Below are 12547 nucleotides of genomic sequence, written 5' to 3'. Positions count from 1 at the left end.
TGTACTGACTGAGATAGCAATTAGTCACTTATGCTTCTCATGGGAAGGGTTATAAAATCTAGAAAAGGATGAATTCAAAGAATCATTTCTGGGTGGGAAGTATCAGGAATAAAGGCTGAGTCTAACATGACATGGGGCATTCAAAAATGTTTTAATGGTGACTAGAGTACTTATTTTTAATTAACACTTTATATATCTTATTTTAGTCACATTCAACAGTATTATTTTTCATAAATGCAATGTTAAATCCAAGTGTTAAATTCTAAGTATCAATACTAGAGAAATGCCTCACCTGTTCACAGTACTTGCTGCTTTCTGAGGACCTGGGTTAGGTTTCAAGCACCCACACTGCCGCTCACAACAGTCAGTAATCCAGTTTCAGGAGATAGGATGTCCTCTTCTGCTATCAGATACTAGACAAGTACATGGTGGGCATGCAGCCAAATACTCAAATGTACAAAAACATAAATCTTTAAAAGATACTAAAAAAAAAAGCTCTGGTTGCAGATAAGTCATCTATAAAAATGCAAATTTTGGAACATGAGAAAGAAATGGTTACATATTCATTCCTGTTGTTTATTTCCCCTTTTTCTACAATAAACGTTTCTGAGACTTAGCCTGACATGCCAATATCTAGATCGCCATAGCATCTCTCAATATCTATTCCAACTAAGTTTTTTTTTAAAAAATATGACCATATCCTTCTTAAAGAAATGTAGATGAACTCAACATTCCTGTGTAGAACATATCAATGTATGAGTCATCCGTTCTCCTTTCCATAGATTTCTGGCTGACTGCCATACAACTCAGGCGAGGCTTTCCCATTAACAACAACAACAACAACAACAACAACAACAACAACATTGTGTGAGACCAAGGATAGAAACTCCGTACAGCATAGTCCATAAACAATGAAAAGACCTTGATATCTCTGAGTAACTGTGGTATCGCTGTGAGTGACCTTTTGGCTGAATGTAATATGGTGTGTGTGTGTTTGAGTTTGTGTGTGTGTGTGTGTGTGTGTGTGTGTGTGTAAATGATGGTATGTAGTGTTCCTTCTAGTGACTACTAATGGCTCCTGAAAATACTAACTTTATATGAAGAAGCATTTTCTTGTAGAAAACAATATATGGTTGCATCAGAGAAACGAAATATCCTACACTAGAATATTATCCCCTTCATCACAGTGCCTAGTGACAAAATATATTTAGTCTGTGAAAATTTGAAATTATAAATATTTTGATAATAAAAGTAAATTTGTAATTGTGCTTGATAATTCCCGTATATGTATACATATTACATAACACACATCTTTATGGGGATTGATGTACATGAATGGACTTGTTTGTGCTATGACAAAGGGGTGTCATATCAAGCAGTCATTAGTATATGGAACCTTCCAGTTTCCAAGGAAGAGGATAGTCTCTGTATTATAAAGAGATTTATGGGTGTACAGAATGGGGAAAGTGACATGTCAGAGGTGTTCCTATCACATGTTTGAAGGCCAGGTGAAGAAAAAGTAGCGTCACTCCATGCTTGCTGGAGAAGACAGCTGCGTTCCAAGCCCTCTGGACTGCAGTTGCAAGGCAAACAGTTTGAAATGCTAGTGTTTGATAAGGAAGAATAAGGAGTCCAGTGCTGGACACAGAATAAGCCAGAGGCAGGGAAGGCACAGCACTTCTTGGAGATGTCCACACTTGGCTCCTTCATGGTTCTATGGATTGTAGCTTGGTTATTATTGACTTTACAGCTAATATCCCCATATAACTGAATGCCTCCCATCTTTGTCTTTCTAGGTCTGGGTTTTCCTACTCTGGATGATTTTTTTTCTCGTCCCATCCATTCTCCTGCAAATGTCATGACTTCATTTTTTTTTCTTTCTTAAAGGGCTGAGTAATGGTTCATTGTACCACGTTTTATTTACCCATTCTTCGGTTGAGTGACATCTAGGTTGTTTCCAATTTCTGACTATTACAAATAGAGCAGTAATGAACATAGTTGAGCAAGTGTCTCTATGTAGGATAAAGAATTCCCTTGGTTATATACCCAGGACTACTATAGCTGATCCACTACACTGGCTATTGAGGTAAAGGGATTCTCATCTTCTTGGGGGACCACCACACCGATTTCCATAGTAGTTGTATGAGTTTTCACTCCTGTCAGCAATGGATGAGTGTTCCTCTTACTCCTCATCTTTGCCACCATTAGCTATCATTTGTTTTGTTGATCACAGCCACTCTTATAGGTGTAAGATGGAACCTCAAACTGTTTTGATTTATATTTCCCTGATACCTAAGGATGTTAAATATCTCTTTAAGTGTTTCTCAGCCATTTGTGTTACTCTACTGAGAATTCTCTGTTTAGATCTGTACCCCATTTTAAAAATCACATTACTTGTTTTTTTGATAACCTTTTCTTGAGTTCTTTATATACTTTGGATATTAGTTCTTTTTGAATGTGGAGTTGTTAAAAAACACTTTTCTTATTCTGTAGGCTGCCACTTTGTCTTATTGATTGTATCCTTTGGCTTACAGAAGCTTTTCATTGTCATGAGATTCCATTTATTAGTTGTTGATCTTAGCACCTGTGTTAATGGTGTGTTGTTCAGAAAGGCTTCCTGTGCCAAGTAGTTCAAGGCTATTTCTTACTTTCTCTTCTCTCAGGTTCTTCTAACTGAGGTCTTTGATCATTTGGAGTTGAATTTTGTGCAGGATGTTAAGTATGGCTCTGTTTGGATTCTTCTACATTTTTATTACTTCTTTAAAAATTTTTGTAGATGCAAAAAATATATTTTGATCATATGTAAACAGCACAAATTTAGGAAAAAATATTTTAAAAGAGGCATAACATTTGGGAGAGATGTTGGGGATATAGGGTAGATTATGGGAGGATTTAAGAGGAGTAGGAGTTGAACACGATCAGTTTCATACAGACATAAAAGTTGTAGACCCTACCCTTTCTAATCTCCCTCCCACATGTGTTACTACCCTTATCACCAGAGACAACACCTCAGAGAAAGGAAATGTCCCAACTTCCCCTCCCCTACAACACACCCCAGCACATCAAGTCACATCAGAACTTAGCACATCCCCTTCCCCTGGGGCCTGGCAAGGTAGCCTCCACAGGGCAAGTGATCAAAAAGCAGGTATCAGAGTCAATGCCAGAGACAGATTTCAATCTTCTTACTAGGGGACCCTCATGAAGACTGAGATGTCCATTGGCTACATCTGTGTAGGACACCTAGGTCTTCTCCATGCATGATCCTTAATTTTGAAGATAGTCATTTTTACAAATATGAGAATATTTAATAATTCTGACTGATATGCCATTAGTCAGAAAAGATTTTTTACAAGTTTTGCTTTCTAGATATGGTTAAATATTCCATGTGTATGAAACAGGAAAACAATGCACTTCTGCATCTGTCCTGGTCATTTTTGTGCTGGAGATATACATACATACTAGAAATATTTGAATATAGCAATTATTCTCACTTCCATCAGCTTTAGATGCTTGTGCACAATGTGTGCATTCCTGCTTACTGATGTGTGCCTCATCCACTGTAGTTCTTTCTTGGGGGGTGCTTTATGAGTTATGTTACCACTTTATGTCCTTTAATACAGTTTCACACACTTAGAAAAAAATTAGGTATTATTTTTTGTATATTGTACATTTTAATGAGGTTATTTATTGAGATCACACTGTATGAAATCTTTAGGAATATATTACTTTAAAATATTAATTACATAGAATATCGAGATGATAAAGAATGCTAAACAAATATATTTACCCTCTGATGTAAGATAAATATGCCTTATACAAAAGGAATATTGTCCTAAATACATACAACAGAAGCAGTCACAAGAAGGTTTTTGAGGGTTTGACAAACTGCCTAATGTAATACATGCTATGATGGATTTTCTGCATCTCAGATAGATGTTGTCCTACATATGTCTCATTGCCAAAACTGGTCCTGTCCTTGGCAACCTTAAAAATAAACAGTGCTAGCTCTCACACCATGTAGTCACATATAGCCCTCTGAATGGTTTGCCAGTTCTCTAAACATGAATTTTAGTAAAGAAAAATCAGTCTTTTCACAAGGAAAAAGTTCTTTCAAGGAACTTATTTACAGCGACTTTGACATCCTTATTCCTCAGGCTGTAGATCAGTGGGTTCAGCATGGGCACAACAATGGTATAAAACACAGAGGACACTTTCCCTTGGTCCATGGAGCTGACTGATGATGGTTGCAGGTACATGAATGCAAGGGAGCCAAAGAAGATAGCAACAGCTGATATGTGTGAGCTGCAGGTGCTGAAGGCTTTGGACCTGCCCTCAGTGGATTTAATCCGGAGGATGCTGGCAATGATGAAGATGTAAGAGCTCAGGATAGTCAGAGTTGGAATAAAGATGTTAAAAACACTGAAACACAGAACTACCACTTCGTTAATAAAAGTATCAGAACAAGGGAGTTCCAGTAGTGGATAGAGATCGCAGAAGTAGTGATTTATTACATCAGCCTTACAGAAATGTACTCTTAGCATGCAGACTGTGTGAGCTGTGGCACCCATCACAGCCATACAACACACGCCAAATATCATCCAGGAACAGACGCGATAGGACATCGCAACATTATAAAGCAATGGGTTACAGATGGCAACGTAGCGGTCGTAGGCCATTGCAGCCAGCATGTGACACTCTGCAATAGCAAAAATAAGGAAAAGGTAGAGCTGAGCCATGCATTCAGGGTAGGAGATGGTGTTCTTCACTGCCACAAAGTTCACCAGCATCTTGGGGATAATAACAGTAGATTGGCAGAGGTCAATGAAGGACAGACTGCTGAGGAAGAAGTACATGGTGGTGTGCAGATTGGAGCTGAGCAGGATCAGGATGACCATGCCCAGGTTCCCCAGCACTGTGACCACATAGATTCCTAGGAAGAGGAGGAAGAGGGGCAGCTGCAGCTCTGGTTTGTCTGTTAACCCAGCGAGGATGAACTCTGTCACTCTGGAAAGATTTCCTTGTAACATTTTCTTCTGAGAGTTCTATGTAGAAAGAGACGGGGAAAATGAGTTGGGTATCTGCTATCTTACCACACCCTGAGGTGTCAGGCAGAATTCAAGCTCTCATTGTTGGCTAGGCATCGTCAATATTCTGACAGATACTGCTGCACTTTAGCTGTCTAAGACACTGGACTTCTGAATCATATCAGTCCCCGGATATGATTATTGCTCTGAGATTGTTAATACTCACTCAAATGACAACCAAAGAGAGATCTAATGAGCTCAGTGGAGTCTGCTAAGGACTTTTCATGACTTATTTGTTATACTCCCCATCACTCTCCAGAGAAATCCAAGTGTCTATGTTACAATAAGAGCAGCATCTTCACAAATACAAAAGATCACCACCCCTATACACAAGGCATCCCTGTGGTGGTGACCTGGAGCTTTCTCCATGGAATAATGAACAGTGTAATCTGTACTCTCTCTTTAATCAACATTATAGCAGAAGTTTAAGTTAGGGTGAGAACATGAAATCAACAGGCTTCTGAATGTAAAAACAAATGATAAAAATATCTTTACATCCATATGGATTAATTTTCTATGCATAAAACTCCAAGAAATCTTTAAGAAAGTAACATTGTAACTTATTTAAAGACCATTGTGGAAGTGAGAGCCAAGGTCATCAAACACTCAATGATCATAAAAATCCACTTGAAATATCATGAAAAATGTTTTAAGAATTGAAAATAAATAAAAAACTATCAGACATTGCACTTGAAATCTTTAACATTAAAAAAAAATCATTACAAACATAGAAAAAAATCCATCTTCATGAATCACAGGACTTAACCTTGTGAAATGGTAAATACTTCTGAAACTGATCTAAAAGTTCAGTGTAATGTTAATGAGAAACCAAGATATGTTTAGTACCAATATTAACATGCTGATCTTAAAACATCCACAAAAATGTAAGGGACTGGGAATCATCAGAACAAACCAGAAAGAGAAGAATGAATGGAAGTTTCAAGTTTCCCCATTTGAATCTTATTACATCACTATATTCTCATAATACAATTATGTCATGAGATTTAATGAAATTGTCAATCTGGAAAATATATATCTGTAAATAATTGATGTTATGTGTTTCATAGGAATTCAGTGTAGGAAGAATGTTTTTCAACAACTGGGCAATTAAATGAAATTGCATGTGAAATAATTAATATCCAACTTCTCATACTATGGAAACATTAATGAAAACAAATGCTACCACTAAATAGAATAGCTAAAAACATCAACATTAAAAAAGAATATAGATCTTAGGTGTGACAGGCAGATACAATTCTGTAGAAAGATAAGGTAGAATAGTTAGATAAGGTGTTCAAAAACCCCAGAGACATGCAGAATATGGCTTTTAAAATGTTTTTTTATTATTATTTTAAAGATTCACTGACACGAGACAGGCTGACTCCTGGCAACACCCAGCCTATCTCAAAGAATATGATGAGCATCAAAGAATCTCCGTATGGAGATGGCTTCAAATGTGGCAAACCAGACCTGGGGCAAAATGTCCTCATTACAAACACTGACAAAATTCTCTCTTAAGACTTAGCAAGCTTGGATGCAGGCCGAGTTGACTGACCAAACTCTGCCAAGACAGGGTAAGCAAGCCCTCAATAGTTCCTGCCTCACAAATATGTTTGTCAGCTACATTGGGGCTAGAAGGCTGAAGAAGATGCTCCAACATTATAAAGAGTTTTGGGTGAGTATTCAGCCAGAAAACTGTCTCTCATCTTGTCCTTTGGAAAGCTGCTAATCTGCACTCCTGGCATACTCAGGTAATCAAGTTTATTCCTTCTCAAGTCTCTGATGGAGTTGACGACCAGGTAGCTTAGCTTTACAGTGAAGTGTAGTTGTTTATGCCTTATAGGACATAAAAGATATATAAAAAATAACACACTCTATGGGAAACACAACTAAAGTAATAGTCTCTTAGGGAGACTATTTATAGTCTTTAATAACTTTTATATCTTAATGCTTAAGAATACAAATAATTCAGTTAAAAATAGCCAGATCATTTCAATAGTGATCTTTCTATTGGAGATAGACATATCATCATTAAGCATCTGAATATATATGTGCAATTCTTAATTATTAGGGATATTTAAATAAAACAACAGCAAAACAAAATTTTATATATATTGGAGGGATTATGAAAACCTTTTAATTACTCACAATGATGCAAGAATTTACAATCTTATGTTACAGGTGTGATTTTAAAATAAGACAGGCTTTTTGGAAAACGGTTGAAGATGTCTTCAAATATTTAAAACATACAGTTACCACAGGTCCAAGGAATTTCATTCAATACTTGAGACACAGCTACAAGAATTGAAAACACACTGACACAAAAAGACATTAAAAAACTCTCTGAAAGACACTGCTTTCCACAGGCAATAATGGATGGAAGGGTCTTATTGCCCCATACTTGTTTTCTTCTGACACTCTGGTTGGCTGTCTCCTATAGTGAAAAACCACTCCTAGGACCAGTTCTGTACTTTTCTAAATAATCTTAAGAATGCCTAGAGATTGGTATTGTTAACTTGAAAATCAAACTCAGAGGTGGTAGTATAGTAATTTCTATGAAATATGTTTTATTTATTTTTGGCAAGTCTCCCAGTTTTATATCTATGAAGGACAAGAATGACTAACTAACCATGAGCTGAATAAGGAAAACAGTAATGGAAATGATAAAGTGGGTGGAGGAAAGTCCATGAAGTTTCAACTCTACACAAAGAAGCACGTCGGGCAACTAAGAAATGCTAAGAGAGGGAGAAATAGTTTTGCTGGGGAGGAGCACACTAATTGATATAATGATATAAGTACATTATGAAATGATATAATCATAAATTATATAATGGGGATGCAGAGATGGCTCAGACGTTAAAGGCACTCACTCCAGAGGTCCTGAATTCAATTCTTAGCAACCACCTAGTGGCTCACAAACACCTATAATGTGATCTGATGCCCTCTTCTGACCTGTAGGTGTACATGCAACATTGTATACTTAAATAATAAATAAATTTTTTAAAAAATCATATAATTGTAATATATAAAATAATTACAATTAAAATATAATTATAAGCTTATACATGGATATATCATAATCTCTAAATAGAAAAGAAATAAAATATTAAGTTTCATATTCATATACTTATTCTGTGTCTTCCAAAATTTTTATGTTGGGATTTTATTCCCCAGAGAAGATCACACTCAACACCATATGGTCAAGCCCTGAAAACCATACATAGAAGTGGCAATATTCAGAATGGGCAGATTGCATTTAGGTGTATATATCTGTATGCATATATATTTACATATTATAACAATCATACATATTTACGTATTATAGCAATGGATGAAAAACGGCATGAATTTTAGAGAGAGCAATGGAGCATGCGTTAGAGGGCTTGGAGGGAGGAAGGGACAGGGAAATGAAATAACTGGACATTAATGTCAGAAAATAGAAGAAGCAAGAGAACAGATAATGAGCATCCATGTTGATATAGTTGTTCTAAGTCTCCCAGAATTCATATGTTGGAAGTTTGCTTATCAGTGAAAACTTGTTGAGATGTGGGACCTTTGAAGTAATAGGCCGGCCAGTTAGTAATTCCATGAAAGTGAGCTCGCTATGCGCTTTAGTTTGCTTTTATGTTGCTGTGATAAAATACTCTGACCAAGAGCAACTTTGGGGAGGAAAGGGTTTATTTCCACTCACTTCAGTTTTTGAAAGGCCACAGCCCCCTATGGAGGGTAGTTAGGGCAGCAACTCAAGAGGAACTGAAGGAAGAAGTAGGGAGGAAAGATGTTTATTGACTTGTTTACTGATTAATGTTTAACTAATTTTGTTATACAACCCAGGACCACTGCCCAGAGAGAGAGCTTTCAAACGTTAGCTGGACCATCCACACATTTATCATATATTAAGAACAATCATTAATAGACCTTTTCCAAGGTAGTACTTCAATTGAGTTTCTGTCTTCTCAGGTGCCTCTGATTGGGTCAAATTGAGAATAAATATTAACTATATCTCCTACCTCATGTAAAAAGAACACACAAATACATCACTTTTAAACCACAACCTTTCCTTTTTTTATCCTTAAAGTCTCAGGTGAATATCATAATACCATATAAAAATTTAAATTCTTCCAATCTTTAAAAAATTTTAACATCTAGCACGGCACATTGGTGGTGCACGCCTTTAATCCCAGCACTCGGGAGGCAGAGGCAGGGAGATCGATGTGAGTTCGAGGCCAGCCTGATCTACAAAGTGAGTCTAGGATAGTCAAGGCTACACAGAGAAACCCTGTCTCGAAAAACCAAACCAAACAAACAAAAATTTAGCACCCTAAAAGCCTAAGATCTCTTTAAAAATTCAAAGTTTTTTTTTTTTTTTTTTTACTATAGGTCCCTGCAAAACTCAAAACTAGGAATCACTTTCTTACTTTAAAAGTGAAGAACTGGAGCATGGAACAATTATGCTTACACAAACCCATGCTCTTTCTGGCTCCATGTTCAGCATTTGGACCTCACTCGGGCTTTTCACGGCAACAGAAGCTTCGGTCGTGACCGTTCTCCAGCTCCGCATCAACAGAACACATTGTTATTGTGGGAAGCCGGTCCAGGAACTGAAGAAGGAACTTAAAGAGACCTCCTAAATCAGTTGTTTCAACAGCTCCTTTTGAAAATAAATTCTATTTATTTTAAAACTATTTCTTTTAGTTTTTGTGATTATAATATAATTACATTATTTCCTCCCTTCCATTCTTCCCTCCAAGTCCCTCGATGTAACACTCCTTATTATTGTCTTTCAAGTTCAAGGCCTCCGAAGCATCGGAGTTACTGTATACAAGTAGAACCATTTAGCAATATTTTCTTTTTCTAATTTTAATTTTTAAAATATATTTTATTAATTTATTCATATTACATTTAAATGGTTATCCCATCCCTTGTATCCTCCCATTCCTCCCTCCCTCCCATTTTCCCCTTACTCCCCTCCCCTATGACTGAGACTGAGAGGGACCTCCTCCCCCTGTATATGCTCATAGGGTATCAAGTCCCTTGCAATATTTTCTTTTGTGAATGGCTGTTTCATGTGGCATTGTGTTTCCCAGGCTCACTCAAAGTTTGTAAAACTGAAAAGAACATAGTCATGACTTAGAACTATTGAGAACCATGTAACATACACCAAGAACTTTCCTTTCAGCATTATTATTTGGTAGGTTATAAAATTAATTTTTAGGTTAGCATACAAAACCATGCTTAGCCACTGCATCTAAAATTATGTACCTCATCCTTCTTTGTTCTTATTTGTTCTCCTTTCATATTGAATGATCTCTAAGTTGTCGTGGTAATTTTTGCTAAACCTATTGAATTTTTCTTAACATGAATGATAGTTATGCTTTATATATGCAAATAAAAACTTAGTAAATATGTAATATTATTCAGATTGGGTAATCATGACTAATTATTTCCTAAGACTTTATGTTTTAATTACTATAAAATATCTATTGTAAATTTATACACCATACAGAATTTATTATGAAATTTGCAGAAAATTGTAATAAATACTTCCATGATGGTAATGATCCAAGTAATATTGTTTGGCTGTGAAGGTAAAGTGGTAAACATGAGAACAATAAACAGAAAATATCCTGTAGGCATAAAACACAGAGATATGCATGATATATAGTCCCTGCTGGTTAAGATCCTATAATCTATAAGAGAGAGAAAAGTAGTCTATGGGATGCATATTATGAATGAGCAGGTCTATATCATCAGCTGTTATGGTGGTTAGTCTACAATGAAGCGTTTTTTCAAGAGTAATATGATTTGGAAAGCTAGGAGGTAATATGTTACATTGCAGAATATTAATAATTATAGATTTACAAAACATATTAAAATATTCAAATGACTTAAAGAATAATAAAAACAAGTAAAATATTAGGAAATCTTCATGAATAGATACTGCCAAATTGTATTTACTTTAAACACTATAGTTTATGAAAGTTATGCACTGAAGGTATTTCTAAAAATGAGGAATTATATGAAAGTAACTTACACCTAGTGCCTATATGACTTATAACAAAAACAAGAGTTGCTGGTTTTGTATGTCACCTTCAAGGATAGACCTATAGCCACTGAAATATGTTGTGAAAGAACAAAGTTTCATCCAACCATGAAAAATGCTTGGGAGAAAGTTTGGTTCTAAAACAAGAGTGATATTTTCAGCTATCATCACTCAGAGGAAGGATAGCAGGCTACCAAGAAGAGACTTGATACCCAATGAACATATACAGGGGGAGGAGGTCCCCCTCAGGCACAGTCATAGAGGAGGGGAGTATGGGAGAAATGGGAGGGAGGGAAGAATGAGAGGATACAAGGGATGGGATAACCATTGAAATGTAACAAGAATAAATTAATAATAAAAAAAGATTCACACACAAAAAGAAAAACTTTTATAATATCTGAAGAGTGGACTTAATGATGGTCATCTAATGTTTGGAGGTTAAGAGACTACAGGACAATTGGAAGTTATGTGCTCACCTTTGCTCTACTTGGAGACTTCCATCCCCGTTACATATGCGTTATAGACCAAAGTGCCCCTGAAATGAATCACCTCTTCACGTCATAATCGAAACTAAAATCTTCTGGCTCATTTTTATTTGTGGGATCATAACTTAAATATTATGTTCTGAATAGTTTACATTCCTATTATAAATCTCATGGCACGAGTCTCCTCAAATCATCCAGCAGCACTTACCAAACTAATATTATTTTCACAGAGATTTCTGAACTATAAGAGGCCTCACAAGTGTGTATAGACAGAAATTCCCTGAGGATTTCCTTCCCAGAGATGAGATGCTCAGTGGAGAAAGCAATTAAGTCTTCTTGTATCCTGCTTTGGTTTATACCTTCATCTTGTCTCTTGGGTATAATTCTTTGTGTTTGAAATAGTATCAATTATTGCATTTGGGGCCAGAAACTGAAGTCTAATGACATGGTTGTAGGATGACTCTATGTCAGCTCCCCATCTGAAAATAATCTCTCACATTTAGGAGGCATTTTTTTTTACTGCTTCCCCAACTGTTTAACATTTGGAGAAATAAATAATCCTTTCTATTCATTATCAAAAGTTGTCTCTTATTTTTTTTTTTATCATTTCAAGGGTAATGTATAGTTTCATGGAAGGGGCTTAGATGAGCGTATTGTCCTTAGTAAATGTGGCAATAAGTAAAGATTGCAGAAATATAGACAAAATAAATATTGCAACTTCTTTATTTAATATATTTGCTTATTGAACAATTTTTCCCAGGTGTACAGGGGAAATTCTGGGACTACTATGAATAAAGAGGAGAAAGAAATGGAACAATACATATATAAGGAATTGATGGTGGACACTTTTTTTTTAATGTGGAAATTACAGACCAGCAATGAAAACTTCTAAACTAATTCATCTGGTACTAATTCACATTTGAAAGTATTATATT

At 36.0% G+C, this 12547-nt stretch overlaps 1 protein-coding gene across 1 annotated transcript; it reads right to left on the bottom strand.

The window, feature by feature from the left end:
- Positions 1-4091: 4091 nt before the first annotated feature.
- On the bottom strand, positions 4092-9596 carry LOC311598256 (olfactory receptor 8G50-like; the record flags this gene model as incomplete). The annotated part of the gene is made up of 2 exons (XM_084783282.1): positions 9503-9596; positions 4092-5042 (listed from the first exon to the last, which is right to left on the bottom strand). The coding sequence occupies exons 1-2, from the start codon at positions 9551-9553 to the stop codon at positions 4092-4094; spliced, it is 1002 nt and encodes a 333-aa protein (XP_084639408.1). The 5' UTR covers positions 9554-9596.
- Positions 9597-12547: the final 2951 nt, after the last annotated feature.

Source organism: Acomys minous (assembly GCF_964271855.1).
Source record: "Acomys minous genome assembly, chromosome: 5".
Lineage (NCBI taxonomy): Eukaryota > Metazoa > Chordata > Mammalia > Rodentia > Muridae > Acomys > Acomys minous.
This window is presented reverse-complemented; position numbering and strand designations above follow the sequence as displayed.